Source organism: Gastrolobium bilobum, unplaced genomic scaffold (assembly GCF_033153095.1).
Source record: "Gastrolobium bilobum isolate Gb01-03AN ecotype WA unplaced genomic scaffold, APGP_CSIRO_Gbil_v1 utg762, whole genome shotgun sequence".
Lineage (NCBI taxonomy): Eukaryota > Viridiplantae > Streptophyta > Magnoliopsida > Fabales > Fabaceae > Gastrolobium > Gastrolobium bilobum.
In genome coordinates, this window is record NW_026899802.1 from 419,568 (window position 1) to 438,422 (window position 18,855).

General features: G+C 41.9%; 2 protein-coding genes and 1 non-coding gene across 3 annotated transcripts; 1 reads left to right on the forward strand and 2 right to left on the reverse strand.

The window, feature by feature from the left end:
- Positions 1 to 143: 143 nt before the first annotated feature.
- Positions 144 to 4,160, reverse strand: LOC133293681 (uncharacterized). Its single transcript, XM_061492282.1, has 4 exons — positions 3,619 to 4,160; positions 3,025 to 3,261; positions 2,709 to 2,926; positions 144 to 849 (listed from the first exon to the last, which is right to left on the reverse strand). The coding sequence occupies exons 1-4, from the start codon at positions 3,889 to 3,891 to the stop codon at positions 669 to 671; spliced, it is 909 nt and encodes a 302-aa protein (XP_061348266.1). The 5' UTR covers positions 3,892 to 4,160; the 3' UTR covers positions 144 to 668.
- Positions 4,161 to 12,547: 8,387 nt separating this feature from the next.
- Positions 12,548 to 13,348, reverse strand: LOC133293644 (uncharacterized). Its single transcript, XM_061492233.1, has one exon. The coding sequence runs from the start codon at positions 13,346 to 13,348 to the stop codon at positions 12,548 to 12,550; it is 801 nt and encodes a 266-aa protein (XP_061348217.1).
- A 5,400-nt stretch (positions 13,349 to 18,748) lies between these two features.
- LOC133293695 (small nucleolar RNA R71) lies at positions 18,749 to 18,855 on the forward strand. Its single transcript, XR_009749086.1, has one exon. It is a non-coding gene; the product is annotated as a small nucleolar RNA R71 (small nucleolar RNA).

Genomic DNA, 18,855 nt, shown 5'->3' on the forward strand with positions numbered 1-18,855 from the left:
TAGGATCCTTTCTTACATTAGCTGCTCTTACGATTTCCATCATAAAAATACTAAATCGACAAACACATAAATTAATGTAGACAAACTATAATTACTATGGCTTGTTAAAAAATTAATTGCAGTGACATGAAAGTCTACGGCAAGTCAACAAACATTGATGCATTTGATTTACACAAAGGAATCTTGCCTTGAAATCAATCCTATAAATCGGAAATTCCATCATTTACAATAATAATGAGATAGAAGCACTAAAAAGGAAAACAATCTTGTAATCCATAAAAGGAACAAAATGAAAATGCTGACCATAAATAGATGTCAGCCATGTTAGCTTTGTAGGGAGAATATTTTCAGTCATGAGTACATGCTACACCCAATTAAAATAGAAACACACTCACTCACCTAACTAGGTTTACACAATTACATCCATTTTCTCGAAAACTTATAGATACAGCAGTTAATTGAGTGAGTTCTGTTCTATTTTAGCTGGGAGTAGTATGTAATTCAGAGCACCTGAAAATATTCTACACCTCCGATATCCTTGGTCAACCTTTCTCACCAATTATAATACATTTGACGGTCAACCCTTCCCATGGATGAAGTTACTTGATAAATAAAACCTCTTCCAGCAGCGCAATGAGTTTCACTTGCCACTATGAAATGGTACTGGACTATTGCAACAATTGCTCGTCCTCACTCTGTAACTCCTTGAGCCGTCTCTTAGCATATACTGTGATAACGATGGTTGTAGCCACAGTTAAGCAGAATCCAAGAACATTGAGAATAATTTGCGGAGCAGATAGAGAGTGCTTTTCATGTGAAGCATCAGCCAATGTCCGTATCAAAATTCCCCTGCAGCAATAGCCAAGGAGACAATGAGTTCAAGAGGGTACAAATATTTTGCATCATTAGTTTCTATCTTTATAACCAAACCGACATTGGATACATTTCAAATGCAAAGATTACAAAATATAAAAGCATTTATCTAATGGCAAAGTCATCATTCTTACTAGATAGAATGCTTCCGCTGGAAATAGATTAAACCACAGTATTGAAAGGTAAATTTTCAGAAAAGACTTAAGAGGGGGAACTAAAGGGGAAGAAAAATAGGTCGAACATTAAATTGACAGAAACATTTTAATGCTGACAAAGTAAAGATGGATTTTCAAAAAGTTTAGGAGGAAGGGATATTGCTCTATTTCAAGGTCAGAGCATGCTAAAAGCTTAATGAGGGCTTACAATGGTACTCACAGATGATCACTAATGAAAAAAAGTCCAGCAAGAATCAAACCCAGACCATTTTGTCAGCAGTGTTTGAACCTATCAGTTTAATCAACCCACATTGGCTAGAACATAAGTATATGGCTAGTGAGAATCAAACAATCTATGATCCTGTACTTACATTTGTTTCCCTTAACCCTTTCCAAAATATGAAGACAAAAATAAAAATAAAAATAATCTCAATAACATTCATAACAACTCAACATGCTGAATTCATGTTATTGCGGTAATGTTTGCTCTTTCTCAAGTCAAGGGCAACATTGAAACTATAGCATAGGAGACAAAATGGTGATAGATAGTATTAAGGAGGGAAAACAGCCAAATAGAATCTTGTCTTTGATTTTTGGCTAGTGGAATAGGGTGGGAGTGAGCATTCAGGCACTTTTGAGTTAGTCCAATCATTATAATAGGCAAACTTAACAATTTGTGGACAACAGGAAGTATACTGATTTATTTAAGAAGCTACACATGCCACGCGTGGAAACAGATCAATCTCTTTCCTCCTTATAAAGTAATAGAACAGTTGGTAATACAAAGCCACATATAGATATCATTCCTAATTAAGATCTAAATGGAAATAAAAACAAGTGAACTAAATGCTCAACTGTTCCAAGAAAAACAATAATCTACTTTATAAATAAATTGCCAAATCTGCAGCCTAATATATTCCACACGGTCAAATTCAAGGAGGATCAAAATGTGAGAACATGATATGAAGATGGTCACACACTAAAAATTGCACTTGTGTCAAAGAAGAAATGTAAAGTCGACTAACTTCGATGACCATAAACAAACCCTTGAGTTTGGTCAGAAGCATACATAAAGGAATTGTATTTTAAATACAACCACAAACCAAAAAGCCAAAGACGAGCAATCTCCCATCTCAAAAATATGGAAATAAATTTTGAAGGTTTATCTTGCTTTTACCAATATATTAAAGATTCATCAATTCACCAAATCATTTCTAGATCTATTTTATGATAAATAATCATGAAAGCAACATATAGCAACAAAGGAAACATTGAAGCATGGTAAAGCAAGATGGAGAGTTTGCAGGACTCTCAATTATATCAGATATTAAAACTTTAAAACCATAACATCTGACTGAAGCAATTATTACCACATACGAAGGCATAGAGAAAATAATTGTCTTTTCTTGAACTTATCATATTCTACTTAACATACTCAAGCTGGTCCAGAGTTATTCAAGTAAATTGCGCAACCTATTACTAGAGTATTGCATGGACATCCAAAAGTGAGTAGAATGTGGTCACCTCACCCGATAATTTTAGGTGTACATAACAAATCTCAATTGCAAGAATTATATATTAGAGAAATAATCCACCTAAGTATATAAGTAGCCAGGTTACACACATACAAAATCCTAGTAGAACAAAAAATATTGAATTAGAGAGAGAAAGAAACCCTACGTATAGATTGCAACAAATATTTCCGGCACCATTCCTACCAAGGATCCAATTATGTAAGGCCCATACTTAACATTTGTGGCCACAGCACAATAGTTGTAGATTATGTAAGGGAATGGAGAAATCCTGATTAAGGCAACTGTCCGAAACTGATGAAACCAGTTTCCTACACCGGCAGATCTTAGAATAGAAGCTTTCTTTGGATACTTCTCTAACCACCCCTGCATAGACACACGAAACGTTGTATCCTGATTAGGAGAGGTGAGGCAAACACATACAGAAACTAAAAACCAATTCAGATTGAAGACAAGGGACGTACTTCAATTTTATGATGGAAGATTGAGCCGATGATAAAGGGGAGTGATACACCGACAGCTGCTGCAGATATTATTAGCAAGAACCCAAAGCCATAACCAAATGTCATTCCAGCCACCCACATAGAGGGTGTAGATGGCAAAAGTAGGGTTGGGAATAGTGCTATAGAAGCAAACATCAAAACAGTTAGCACTGGAGTGCTGAAAGTCTTTGTCTCCCAATTTATTATTGGAATAACCTCCTGAAAATAATAATTATGGTGGTATCCATGAGATATTGACTGAAAATCATAACTCACAACTCAAGTAAAAAGGGGAAAATAATCAATACATTAAATTTGTTGAGTACAATGAATTGCTTTCTGCAAGCAAGCATTTTTATTTATGTTTCATGTTAGAGGCAACAAAAAAGAACAAAAAATACATTATTCTGCACCATCAAGAGCGAACATTTCAATAATCCTAAACCGCAATGGTATCTGCAAAAGCGAAGCATCATTTTCATTCTCGAAATCAAAACTTTACGAGGGAAAAACAAACCCCAAAACACAAAGCAAATTCCAAATCCAATAATAGCCAGTGGGGGAAAAAGTACAAACCTTGTCTATGAAATAGGGTCCGACCCACTTGAGCACCACCACAGCCAAGAAAGCCAGGCATAAAAACAACAGCACCAATTTAACCCAATACCACACAGCGGCTCCTCTCGCCGGAGAAGAAGGCTCCGCCGCTGCAGCTGGCGGAGAATCCTCGTCGGGGTGAGGCATCAATTTGACATAGTCCCCATTGTTATCGTCAGCTTGGATTGTGAGGGTGAGGACCGGGACCACCTCCCCTCTCCGACCACCGCCATCATCCTCGTAATACGTCATCGGAAAAAAAGCCCTAAATTGGTCGGCGGCGCAAAAATCTGCAACCACCGGTAACTGAAGGAAAAAAGCTTCTTTTTTTTATGAATGGTTAATCATGATTCGTGAATAACGTTCCGCGGAATCGCTTAGGGCACCCTCACCACACGCCTGTAATGTGAGAATCGATTAAGGAATGAAGATAATGACGACGATGATGATGGGATACCCGAAGCAGAGCACTCGAGAAGAGAAGCGCATTCGATGATGAGAGCGTGTAATTTGAAGCGTTTTTTTTTCTTTAATCCGTTTCGTTTTTCTTGCTTGGTGATTTAATCAAGCATTAGCAATAAAATCATTAGCTTGAAGCGGTGCCGTTTTGTCTTGAATGACACGTGGCAAATTGAGAAAGCTTTGAGGGAGCTTTGGAGTAACGGGTGTAGCCAGGGCATGGATTACTTTTAAAGTGAGGATGAGTAACGACGTTAGTTGGTTGGTACTGCCTTCACCGTTACAGCTACGTGGTCTCACTCATCGATGTTTCTTTATTATTGATTAATTAATAATTATTAATTTTTTTTCTGTTAAATATTAATTAATCTTCCTAGTCATGCCTAAACATCTGGCTAAGTTGTGTTGTTGTTTTTTTATTTTATTTTTTATTTTAAAGATAACTCAAGGGAATGTCCGGTAAATGAAACCAAAGTGGGATTTTTATTTGATAAAGGAGGAGAGGAGAGAGAAAAATAGCGACATCCAGAACCGACATCTCGACAATGTTATCCAAACCGACTACGTCGCAGCTTCTTGGTGGGACTTTGAGGAATCAAGCTCAGCAAAGGAAGGAAGGAAGAAGCCATAAGGCTCTCCTCGGAATAATTTCATTCATTCAATCATTACAGTATCCCAAAAGCAAATTAGATAGGATCTAAATTCTTGTTATCCGCTAAAATTACATATATATTTAGGAAACAAACACTTCAACCCATTTTTTTTTATACATTCAACCTACATATTTAAGTTGTTTGCTTAAATTATATTAATGATTTTATGTTTCTTTTTATTGAGCTTAAAAGATGGACAATACATTAGATCTAATTTATTTGTGTTAATAAATTTTATAATATTTAATTTTTTTATTAATAAAATTAGAGCCACAATCATGTCACCTATGATATCATAATAACTTGGATGCATCGTGCATGAAAAGCTTGATTTGTATTATAATGAGCACGTCCAAATATAGACATAAGCTATATGAGATGAGAGTGAAATATTGAATAACAAATATATCCTAACAAAAGGTTGTTGCGAAGTACTGTTACATCTTACGTATGTACAGATGACATTACTGTTATCCAAATTCAAATCTAAACTTATTCTATTAACATTTATTTACTCCATCCATCGAAGCAGTGTTGTATTTATAAAAAATTTTATAATTACATTATATATTATGAATAGTGCATATTCAAATTTTATAATTACATTATATTTTATAAATAATACATATTGTTTGAATATGCACTATTCATAATATATAATGTAATTTATAAATAAAAATTTATAAATATAACCTATCTCTATCTATTAATTTCACTTTTTATATGATTCTAAACAAATACTGAATATTTACTTTTTGAATTCTCCTTTACACATGAAGAGAGGCTCATTCAATGGAAAAAATATATAAATTTTGTTATCGATCTGTTAGGTCATGGATAGACCGTATTGATATATCGTATGGTATGCGCTCAGAGATAGTGTATATCAGATGTATACTAGGCTTATAGCCGAGGTCCCAATCACTGCGCACAAGCAATAGGCTAATAGCCAAGGGGGTGGGTGTGTGCACAGTGTGGGCAGTATTCGTAAATTGGTTCCAAGTCCTTACCTAGGGTTCTTAAGCTCTTATTTATAAGGATTACCTTCCTAGGCTTGGGCCTTTTGAGCTCCCCCAATTGCAGTAAGATTCAACTCCCTTTCTGTTGGGATGTGATCTTCATCATTTGCCCTTTGGCTGTTCAGAGTTGTTAAGATCTTTATGACTATCTCTTAGTAGATTCTTAATTGGGTAGTTGGGATATGATATTCATATCCATAACAGTTGCCCCCCAGCTCGGTATTCCGAGGCTCGGAATGCCGAGGTGCTGCTGCATCACCTCGGATCTGGTTTGTCCGAGGTCATTGGTCTCAGGGTTGAGTTTTTGATATTTTTACGTCCCTTCTCTAGCTTAGGACTACTTTTGCCGAGATCGTTCGCGTGACGCTTCTTAATCTTCCCTGGAGTTTGTATGTGAAATCGTGCTTATGTGTGTCGGAATTTTCCGGAGCTCGTTTGCTACCTTCAAGCATTGTTTGGTCCGAGCTTTGACTTCATCGTGTAGGGCCGAGTTGAGGGTCTTGGCCATGTTACAACCTTCATTTATGACCTTACGGTCGAGCTTATGCCTGATCTGCTATATTTGAGACGACATCGGAGCTTAGAGGTCGACATTTGATCTTATTTTATTTCTCTGACCTTTCGTTTCACGCCTGCTGTGACAGTTGTAAGTTTCCACGTGCCTTCCCCTTATTGGGGGTTCGTGCATCGTGCAGGGCGCGCCGTACTGAGCTTTTCATAGGTTATGATTGTGTGCATTTAATGTATCCAGGGTGAAGTCCCCTTTTTGCCCCTCATCACTTAACCATTTAGGAAACCCCTTCGTCTTCGCGCCTCATGCTCTTTGTCCTTTAAATACCAGTTTGAAAACTGGTGTTGGACTTTTACTTTCTTCTGAGTTTTGCTGCGAGCGTTTTTTCTCTACACTTGCTGCTGTTTTGGGAAGGCTTTTCTTGAGTTTGCACTGTCTTTAATCGATTCACAGTTGCTTCATTCACTCTTTGTTTAGGTATTCCTTTAGTCCTTCCTTTATTTTCTTCACTTACTCCATCGTCTCGAGTATTTGCCTGGTGCATGCTTTGCTTTTTGTTTGGCTGTATACTTTGGAGATTCTAGAGTGTAGTGTTTTACTTTGTATTGAACTCGCGTTCTTTCTGTCCTTTTCATTTAGGGGGTTCCCTGTTTTTATCTTTTGTGGGGGTTCCTGATGAGTGCCCCAGGTTCCTCTTCTGGCCCGGCTTCCGGCCGAGGTGATGAGGTAAGTGAGGAGGTATTGAGGCAATTACCTAGGTCGGTCCAGTACTGGCTCTTTGGTAAAGAATACACTGAGGAGGAGAAACTTCAACAGCTTCTTTGTGGTCATAGGGGAGGTCGTCAGAGATCCCAGGGTGGCGTTGGCAAGAGAGGGAGAGGTCGGAGAGGAGGAGGTCGTCAGAGTCAGCTTAATTTTAGCCCAACCAACCCTCCCTTAGAGAGTTCTTCGATTCCTGGGTCGAGCTCTTTTCCCGACCCTGTCCCTTTGTCTTATATTTTGCCGTCCTCCCAGGTAACTCCGGGTCCGAGGTCCGTTCTGGATCGGATTGCTCCTCTCGGTTTGAGTGATAGCTCTTCCAGTCTTTCCTCATCCGAGCTAGGTTTTCCTGAATCAGTCATTCCTTCTTGCCTGGATGATTATGCATCGAGTCGGGTACCGTTCGTTGACCTCGTCAGTAGTTCAGATAGCTCCATTCCATTTTCTTGGAGTCCGTCTTCGTTGCCGTCCGACCTGGGTAGTTCGAGGTCAGATTTGGTTGATATGTGTACTGACCCTTGTCGTTCATATTCCAGGGATATAGTTATGGACGAGTCCAATGCTCAAGATTGGGTCCTTCTCGAGATTCTCCAAAAACGGTCCACGATGTCTTCTGCCGAGGTGGCCCAACTCCCAGCGGGAGATCCCGGTGGGGTTGATCTTCTTCCACCCGGCGACTTCCCAGTGTGCTCAGGTCCTATATTGGACGAGCCCAATTTCTTCTATTTCTACAGAGATCTCATTACCAAGTTGGGGATTCGGCTTCCTTTCACGGACTTTCAAACGTCCGTGCTCCGACGTCTTAGGGTCGCACCCTCGCAACTTCACCCGAATTCGTGGGCTTTTATTCGGGGTTTTGAGCAGGTGTGTGCCTATCTGTTCCTGCCCTGCACCATTGCTCTCTTCTTCGATGTGTATACTTCTCGGACTGGTCCCGAGGCTAAGGAGAAGAGAGGGTGGGTTACCTTACGAGGTACTCCGGGAAGGGGGATTTTTATTTCTTATTCCCAGTCTTTCAAAGGCTTCAAGGATGCCTACTTTAAAGTGGTATCTCGTTCTGAGTCCCTCCCCTGGTTTGCCGACAAGTGGTTGGATGATGGTGGCATATCATCTCGATTTGAATTATACTGGACGCAGCAACATTACCGGAGGCGTCCGAAGGACTATGATACCCCCTTAGCTGCTCTTTCTAGCTCAAAAATTCTGGCAGTCTGAGTTCTTATTGAATATGCCGATGAATTCGGCGTTATTGACTTAAGTTGGATTGTAGATAAGTTTGGGGAGGATGCCATTTATGAGCTCGGTATGTAGTTTTTTTTGTTTTTTTGTGTGGTTTAACCTGTCTTATAGATTTATAATCTGCATTCTGATTTTGCTCTTCTTTTGCAGTCAGCATGACCTCCGCTAAATACAAGAAGTTTCTGCCTAAGAAGACCGGAAAAGGGAAGTCGAAAGAAGTTGCTCCCCTTGAGTCGGAGGCTTCAAAGAAAAGGCGAATAGACTCCATACTCGGCAGGAGCTCGTCCAACGATGGGGTGGTTATGGTTGATGTGCAAACTCCTCCCTCTTCGCCGCTTCCAGCTCCCCCCGCCGCTCCTCAAGGGAATTTGATCAGCCTTGAGCCTGGGGAGTTGTGGAGAACGGGGGTCTCTGACCGCCTTAGGGCCGTCTTAAAGCCTCCTCTGGGACTCATTGGTGGCTCGGGTTTGACCTCTACTGTGAGGGCCATGCTGGCACGGATGGAGGAGGACTCTTTGATGATCACTTTGTTGGCAGACTCAGCTTGTCCGTTAGTCTGAGGGTGTTCAACTGATGCAAACCGATGTGTGATTTTGAAGTCGGTCATTAGCTCTTGGAACTTTTCATCAGTGAACTGTGTCCCATTATCTGTGATGATCTCGGCGGGAAGTCCAAATTGGCTAATCAAGTTTCTTTCGAAGAACCTCTGTATCCTTGCCGAGGTAATGGTGGTGAGGGGTTCAGCCTCGATCCACTTGGTGAAGTAGTCAACAGCCATATTCAACCACTTGAGTTGTCCTTCAGCCGCGGTAAATGGTCCCAATAGGTCCAGTCCCCCTTTGAAGAACGGCCATGGTGCCGTGATAGTTTGCAGCTCTTCAGGGGGTGCATGAAGGATTAGTGCATGCTTCTGACACTGTTCGCACCTTTTGACATGCTCCTTCGCATCTGCCTCCATAGTTGGCCAGTAGTATCCTGTCCTTAGTGCCTTTCTGGCTAAGGTCTTTCCTCCCATGTGATGTCCATTTATGCCCTCATGGATCTCGGCCAGCACATACTCAACTTCATTCTTACTTAAGCACTTTACCATGGGTGTGTAGAAGCCCTTTTTGTAGAGTTTCCCTTCTACTATGGTGAAGCAGGCCGAGTTCCTCATGAGTTTTCTGGCCTCTTATGTTTCATCTGGGAGAACTCCTTTTTCCAGGTAGGCCACAATTGGCCTCCTCCAATCCTCAGTCTCGGTTATCACCATGATGCAGGTTGGTTCCAAGATGCTCTGTTGTATTACAGTGCGATGGTTTCCTGAGCCTTTCGAGCTGGCGAGTTTAGATAGGATGTCGGCCCTATTATTCTCGTTCCGAGGTATGTCCTGGATCACAACCTCGTCAAACTCGGCTAATAGCTCCTTGACCTGTTGGAGGTACTTCATCATGAGGGGACCCTTGGCTTGATATTTTCCCTCAACCTGTGAGGTAAATATTGTGAGTCACTCATGATTTTTATCTTCCTTGCTCCGTGCTCTTTTGCTTGCACGATCCCGGCAATGAACGCCTCATATTCAACTTGGTTGTTTGAGGTCGGAAATGCCAGGTGAAGTGTTCAATGGACACTCCTTCCGGGCTTTCAACGATCACCCTGGCTCCGCTCCCCTTAGAGTTCGAGGATCCGTCGACGTATATTGTCCAGAGATCTTCATTCCTCTTTCCCTTTTCATTGGATGGGGTTAGCTCCAGGATGAAGTCGGCCAATGCTTGTGACTTAATTGCCTGCCGAGGTTCATATGATATATCGAACTCGGAGAGCTCGACGGCCCAGTTGATCATCCTTCCCGCTAGGTCCAGCTTGTGAAGTACTTGCCTGATGGGCTGGTTGTACGCACAATGACTCGGTGACCTGGGAAATAAAGTCGGAGCCTCCTGGCCGTGATAAGCAGGGCGAATGCCACCTTTTCGAGCTTCTGATAACGGAGCTCGGGCCCTTACAATGTACGTCTGTGAAGTATATTAGTTGCTGCCCTTTGTCAGTTTCCCTTACCAAGGCGGCACTAATGGCCTCTTCTCCTATAGAAAGATATAGAATTAGCGTTTCTCTAGGCTCTGGTTTTGATAGCACTGGTGGGGTAGCTAGGCAATTCTTTATCTCTTCGAATGCCCTTTTGCAGTCGTCTCCCCATTCGAAATACGCCTCCTTTTTTAAGAGCTTGAAGAGAGGCAAGGCCTTTTCTGCCGACTTGGGCAGGAACCTAGTTAAAGCCGTAAGACGCCCTGTGAGCTGTTGAATTTCTTTCTTGCTTTCTGGCTGCTTCATTTCGAGTACGGCTTTGCACTTGTCGGGGTTCACTTCAATCCCCCTATTGGTGAGCATGAAACCCATGAATTTTCCCGTTGGCACCCCAAAAGCACATTTGGCCGGGTTTAATCTGATCTTCCGAGCTCTTAATTGCTCGAAGGTTTCCCTTAGGTCAGCTACATGCGTGTCTATGTGCGCCGACTTGACGATTATGTCATCAATGTAAACCTCTAGATTCCTCCCAATTTGGTCGTGGAAAACACGGTTCATCAACCTTTGATAAGTCGCCTCGGCATTCTTGAGGCCAAAGGGCATGTTGTTGTAACAGAAATTTCCTTTTTCTGTGATGAAGGCGGTCTTCTCATGGCCATCAGGATGTAGTGGGATTTGATTGTTTCCGGAATATGCGTCCATAAAAGACAAGAGTTCAAAACACGCAGAGTTGTCCACAAGCTGGTCAATGTTTGGCATTGGGTATGAGTCTTTGGGGCAGACCTTATTAAGGTCAGTGTAGTCAACGCAGATTCTTCATTTCCCACTTGGTTTTTTTCACCATCACGACGTTAGATAACCAGGTGGTGTACTGGATTTCTTTGATGAAACCGGCCCCTAGCATTTCGTCAACGTGTTCGTTCAGGGCCTGACGTCGGTCAGGACCTATTTTCCTTTTCTTCTGGGATATCGGCTTTGATCCGGGGTACATGGAAAGCTTGTGACAGCAGAAAGTTGGGTCTATTCCCGAAATTTCCAAGGCTTTCCATGCGAACACATCCGAGTTCTGACTCAGAAAGGTCACTAGCTCGGTTTTGGTCTCGTCCCTTAGGGCCTTTCCGACCTTGGTGCGTCATTTCCCTTCTTCTCCAACACTGACATCTTCTAATTCCCCTTGGGGTTCTGGGCGAGGTGCTTGGAGTTCTTCCCTCATGTCGAGTTCAATCACGTTTACCTCGTTTTCGCATGCCTTTAACAACTGGCCCTTAGCTCCTCCATCTTTAAGCCGAGGGGGAGATGACGGACCTCCATGATGGACTCGCAAGGTCTTATAGTAGCACTTCCGTGATTCTACCTGATCGCCTCTTATTGTAACAATCTCGTTATTCAGCCCTGACATTTTGGGTGCTTGATGCTTAGTGGATATCAGCATATCCCATTCATAGATTGTAGGCCTGCCAATGATCACATTGTAGGAAGACGAGGTGTCCACTACGATGAAGCGAACCCTTCTAGCTCGGAACGAGTCCTTCGTGCCTAAGGTCAACTTCAAATCAATGTAACCTTTTGGAGGGGACGATGCTCCGTTGAAACCGACCAACTCGGTGACGCATGGTTTCAAGTCCTTCTCGTCCAGGTTCATCCTCTGGAAAGCATCCCAGAGAATTATATCTGTCGAGCTTCCAAGATCAATAAAGAACCTCTTAACCCGACAGTTAACTAGCACCCCGGTGATTACCAATCCGTCGATATGTCCGGGTACAACCATCGCTAGTTCTTCCTGAGTGAAAAATAGTCTTGGGGGGGGGGGAAAGACTACTGGTTTTCCCTTTGAAGGTCGGCCTGTCTCTTACTGGCATGACCTCCTTCAAGTATTTTCTTCTTGCATTGGCCGTGTCTCCTCCCCCGCCCAGAGCTCCGCTTATCACATTGCATTCAAATTCGACTTCTGGGAAAGCGTCGTCTTTGCCTTTGGCAGGGCGGTCTGGTCTTTGATCCTTTCTATCCTCTCTCTTTGGGCTTCGGCTTCGGCTCTGGCTTCTCTGCCTTCGTTTATTATTCTTCTTGCCCTGAGTTCGGATGATGTACTGTTTTAGCTTCCCTTCTCTGATGTTCTTTTCGATGGCATCTTGGGGGTCCCAACAGTCATCAGTGATGTGACTATTCTGGTCATGGAGGGCACAATATTTGTTCCTGTCCAATCCACTCTTGACTTTGAGGGGTCGAGGTCTCTCGACATTGCGCATTTCGGTCTGAGCCACCTCTTTCTATATCCTGGCTCTGGACATGTTCAAAGGTGTATAATCATCATATTTCCTCCTCGGAGACTGATCTTCCGACCTCTTATCACGAGAGTCTTTTGCTTTCTTCGATCCCCTCTGGTTTCGATCTTTGTTGTTTTTCTTACTCGGGCTCCGACGTGTCGGACTTCGTCCACGGGATTCCATATAGACTTTTTGCATGTCTTCCACGTCAATGTATTTATCCGACCTTCGTTGGAACTCTTCCAAATCATTAACCGGGTTCTTATAGATGGACTTCGCGAGTGGAGAGTCGCCATCCAATCCCGATATGATCAGGTGGAGGTGTACTGCCTCGGTTAAACCCTGAACCTTAAGGGCGACATCTTTAAACCTATCGAGGTATTTCCTCAGCGTTTCATTCTCCTTTTGCCGGATTCTTCCCAAAGCATAGGCTGGCATTGGGTGCACCTTGCTTGTTGCAAAGTTTAGTCGGAAAGTCCGGGCTAGATCCTCGAATGAGTCGATCGAGTTCCTGGGTAGCCTGGTTATCCAAGCCATCGCCTGACATGTCAGAGTCGTTGCGAAAATCCTTGCCTTAATGGGTCCAGTGATCCCGTTGAACAACATCTCGGTCTTGAAAGCCTCCAAAAGGGCTTCTGGGTCTTGACTTCCGTCGTACGGGGGTATCCTGGTACCCTTGAATCTCGGCGGAATAGCTAAGTTCATGAGCCTCTCAGTGAATGGGATATCATTAGCCTCCTCATCATGTAGATAGTTATCATCTTGGTTGTCGTTCTGGTTGTTGCCGAGGTTAGGTTTCTGCATATTCTGCGCATTCCCATCCGCTATGGCCGCGTTCTGGTGCTGCGACCCAGCTACCTGGCTTGCTCCTCTGCCTCAGCCCAATCCTTCAGCTCGGCCTCCAAGGTTTTGATTTTGTAGCTCGGCCTCCAGTGCTTCCATCCTCTGGGCGTTCACCGCTTGCTGGGCCAGAAATATGTTTTCCATCTCCTGCATTCTTTGGAGGATTGCATTCATGGCCCTCGTGGTGACATCCTCTGACTGGTTATTTCCTGGAGATGGACGCACTGTCTCCACGGCCGTGTTGGCTGGGTTCCTCAAGGGCGGTATCTGAGTTCCGACCTATCCGACCTGGACATCCACCAGCACGGGAGTCGTAGCTGTTGATTGGAGGTGTTCCAACACAGACAAGTGCTGCAACGGTGGGACAGTGCCAGACGTCGAACGAGTGTTCGTCATCGTGGAAAGGGAGTCAAAATTTATCGTTCCCCACATATGGCGCCAATGTTAGGTCCTGGATAGACCGTATTGTTATACCGTATGGTATGCGCTCAGAGATAGTGTATATTAGATGTATACTAGGCTTATAGCCGAGGTCCCAATTACTGCGCACAAGCAATAGGCTAATAGCCAAGGGGGTGGGTATGTGCACAGTGTGAGCAGTATTCGTAAATAGGTTCCAAGTCCTTACCTGGGGTCCTTAAGCTCTTATTTATAAGGGTTACCTTCCTAGGCTTGGGCCTTTTGAGCTCCCCCAATTGCAATAGGATTCAACTCCCTTTCTATTGGGATGTGATCCTCATCTTGTGCCCTTTGGCTGTTCAGAGTTGTTGAGATCTTTATGACTCTATCTCTTAGTAGATTCTTAATTGGATAGTTGGGATATGATATTCATATCCATAACACGACTTATCCGATAAGACCATAACCGTTAACAAAATTGCACGTGATAAGTGTTTAACTAAGGAGATAAGATAGAATCATATATCCTATGCCTAAAAGATAGAGATAAAACTACTTATCTTCTCTCCCAAAGTTCTATTAATCTACACCTACAGATAGGGGTAAAAGTGAGCTGGGTTAGGCCAAGCTTTGTCCCGAAAAACCCAAGCCTACCTTAAAATTTTTTAATTTGGTCTGGCGCAAGCTTGGTACGAGTCTAACTATTAGCCTGGCTTGACCCGTTTATAAAAAACAAATAGCCTAACCTAGCTCGTTAGCCTGTTAATTTTTAACTTCCAAGCAGAATCATGAATCAACTTTACAAAATACTCAAATTTTGTTACTAAACCAAAAATCATAATTTCAACGTCCAAACTGGATCATGAATAACAACAAAACTCATATAATCTGCATTTAAGTCATTCTCAAAAGCAAAATGCTCAAACTAAATAACATATATTTTATCAGATCCAAATAACAAATCCTTACTATGTAAATTAAAATAACTACATGAATCCAACAAACACATCATGATGCTTGTAGTAAGTATAACCTCTCCCGAAAACCTTTTTAATATATTCATATACACAATCTAACATGCTGAGATCTTGGTTCCTCCCACATAAGAAATAAAATCAGATTTCTATTAAAATATAATCGAATATAATTAAGTTATAAATGATTGCAATTGATTAAATTTATATCTTTTGTTGTTTTTCTCAAGGCATACTTATTCTATTTTATTTTATTTAAAATAAATAGTACAATATAGCCAGCATGTAGGCTTATAGGTCAGGCCTTGTGAAAGTGAGCCTACGACCTTTTTATTAAACAAGTTTTTCAATGTCCAAGTTCGGCCTATTTTACAAAATATAATAGGTTAGTTCTGGCCTAACGTAGGCCGAGCCGTAGGACCCTGTAGGCCGGCTCGGGTTTAATAGTAGAAGAGAATACCCCTATGGAGTATGGCCCAACCAGCGGCCCAATTTCACCCCTACATACAGATGACTCACATATAAATAAAGAGTTAAATCTATCAGCTACACACACATATCCCTACTCTGTTCACACATCTCACATCTTCAGTTATACATTATTATTGTTTGAGCTACCCTTTGCGATGTCTCTTTTATAGGCATCCACAAATATGCTGATTCTTTCTTATTTGAATACCATATGCTGATTCTAAATACAATTACCAACCTTCAGTTGAACTTTGCTTATTGTTGGGTGGTTTGCTGATGGTGGAAAAATATAAGTTCTGATAGGGGACGTTCCTCTGTTCTTGCAGAACACAGATTCGTCCCTTAGTTCCAACCCAAGTGCGCAAGTGCACGCATCAAGTAATAAAGGGAGTATTAATGCCCAAATTATCGTTCCTACGAGGATAAAGTGCTAATTATTGTTTTATCACTGTTTACAAAGAGTGAAAATGAGAAGAAAAGTTAGTAAATGAACTGTTGGGTCAAACGTTCCATACTGTCTTGACAACGTTCCTCAAGAACAGTAGGTTCAATCTGATGGCAAACAGTTGCTCGCTGCGTTATGTATGTGATCCTTCCTGTTTAGAAAAAGGTGAGATAACAATCATTGGAGTTTTTATAAGTACTAAATAAAATAAAATAAAACTACTAAAACAGAAATAACTATAATCAAGAGACAACAGGGTGGTGGTTAAAACAGTTTAACAGAAGGAACAGATTCACTGCTTCACTTTTAAAGGGGCTGTTTTCTCTGCTCAAGACTTAGCACCTTTTGGCTTTGTCCCAGTTTCTTTGCCTGTCAACTCTGATTCCTCAGCTCATGGTCTAGATGGCTTACAAGTTTCCATATTCCTATGCCTTCCTTGACTCCAACAGGTACTTAGTTCAGAACCTTAAAATGGACGAGTTGGCCCCTTATTCTTAAGGTGACCAGTAGCGTTTTTGCCATGACATCTACCTTCCCCCAATGGCTAAGCTGTCTGAATGAGGGGACGGGACTGTGGCAGCAGAGTGTGAAGCTTGCATGAATTGTTGAATGGAACAGGATTTGGTGATGATTAGCCGTTGTTTGCAGACCTTCCCATGTTTTGCTTCTATTTTCAGCCAATGAGAACTCTTGATTCTCTGCTCTTCACGTTTCCAGCTGCTCAGTTGGTGCACCGCCTTGCTTTTTAGAAGTCTTTAACTCTATGTTACCTGCAAAGTGTACAGAAGCATTAAATGAATGGAGCAGGTGCATTAAATGCGTCTCAGTCCGTTCCCCTTTTAATATATTTTAAAGGAATACGTTACCATCCGTTCCCCCACTGTGTTTTTGTCACAAATGTGTAAAACAAGTGATTTGCATGCTGAAGTTGCTCATTAGATGAGGGAACGTATGGTATTTTTCCATCAAAATGGGTTTAGATGGGAACGAATTTACGTCCCATCAAACACCCCAAAACTAAACTGTTGGTTGTCCTCAAACAACTTAGAAATATTGTATTGGTCTGCCCAATTTAAAAGAATAGCATAGCAGAAAGGAACTTGAACCAGTGAGCAACCATGAACTTTTCAAAAAATGAACTACTCTCCATAGTAAACAGTAAGAGGATTCTGTCCCCAGATAATAGAAGGTTGCTGATCTTTTGTCTCACTGTCACTCATGGGTTGGTGTTTGCTCTGTCCATTCCTGGATATGATTCTTCAGAACTTGCCTTTCTGCTGCGTTCCTATGAAGTACAGCTGTCTAAGGATTCTTTGATGGGTAAGTGTATGGAAATGTGGAAGAAGTGGTGGTCTGATATGTGGGATCAAGGAACGTTTAGCTTTTGTGCCTTTGAACTTGGACTTTTTCTGTTTTGAGGGAACACCTTTTCTTGAACCTTTTTCCCCCTTTGGAGGAAGGTTTTTCTGGTTTTTCTTGAATTCTTTTGAATGACTTTTCCCCTTTTTCTTTGTTTTTCTTCTGTCCTTTTTTGTTCATTGTTGAGTATGTTCCTTGTTCTTTCTGATTGACCAGATGGTGTATGACGGAGGTGAGGTGAGTGTGTGATTCTGTTTTGATCCTTGACAGAAGAATTCATCTGTCTTCAACAGTACTTACAGCATTAAGGCAAGCTGAGAAGTTTCATTGTGGTTACACATCAGGAACGCTCTCAGTAGTAGGTGTTTGGCCTTTTTCCGTTCCTTACCAGTTTGAGTTCACACAGATCAGCTTCTTTAAAAAATCTGAGGATTAAATTCCCTGCACTGTTTCTATTTTCAAGTACTCAGAGAAAGAACAAGCATGATTAGTCAGTGACTTTGTGTTTCATGTATGTTAGTTAATCCAAAAGAATTGGGCAGTCTTAATACTATAACTGAAATGCATGCATGTACCAAATAGTTTGATCAAAAAAGTCTTTTCTATTTCAAAAAGATTAATCACAAGGGAACGAAAATAAACTAAATTAACAACTAAGCTAAGATAAATAGGAGGGTTTCTCCTTTTCATTGTGGAGGTGTGGTTAGGGACCACCCCAAAACTACGTTCCTGGAACGGAACGTACTTTAGTTGGACTTTTTGGAGAGGAACATCAGATGTTCCCTCCTTTTTGGGAGCTATGTGATTATGGATAACCACCCCAAAAACTTTGCTCTTTGTCAGAGAGCAAATGTATCTACTGGGTTGCCTTACAGTCAGCGCTTAGTTTAATGTCTTTAGCTAGACATGGTACTTACCTCTCAAGGGGTTTCAGAAATGGTTGAGGGGACCTCAGTGTACCCTGGTAGTGATCCTGGTGTTCTGGTTTGAAGGTTGGCAGCAATCTGCCCCAGATGGGACTCAATGTTCCTGACCACTGCATCATTCCTGGTGACATATTCCTTGACATAATTTTCCAAGGTGTTGATGCGTTGGTCATCTCTGTGGAAAGGAACGTAGTTGTTTCTTCTTTGTTCAAACGTTCCACTGCTGCTACCTTGCTGATACTACTGCTGATTGTTGTTGAATGGTCTCTGGTTAATTGGTAGCCTCCATTGGGTGTTGTGGTTCTGATCCTTAATGATAGTTCCTCCAGGGCTTGAATGTGTATTTCGTCCTGCTTATTGATTGTCTCTGGTGAAGTTCTTATTGCCAAGATTTTCTGCATAACACACCAATGTAGTGGATGGGCAGTCTGTTGAGTCATGAAGGTCACCACAGGCTGAGCATGGTTCTGTTTCAGTTGTTGTGAGTTGTAAGACTTCCATCCTTGGTGCTGCTTAGTCAGCTCTCAGGTTCTTCACTTCATTCATGAGTGATGCCAGCTGGGCTTCCATGGCTGTTTGTTTATCCAGTTCTAGCATGCCTGGCTTCCTCATTGGGCTCACTCTGTCTATTGGCCATTGAAGACATCTTTCAGCAGTCCCTTCTATGATTTCGTATCTTGATTCAAGTGTTCCTGTAAAGAAATATCCTCCTGCAGCAAAATCTAGGTGAGATTGAGAAGTATGGTCAAGTCCTTTATAGAAAGATTGTAACACTCCCCAACTCTCTACCCCATGGTTTGGACATTTTCTTATGATATCCTTGTATCTCTCCCATGCTTCATAGAGATTTTCTCCATAAAACATTCTGAAGTTAGAGATTTCAGCTCTAACATC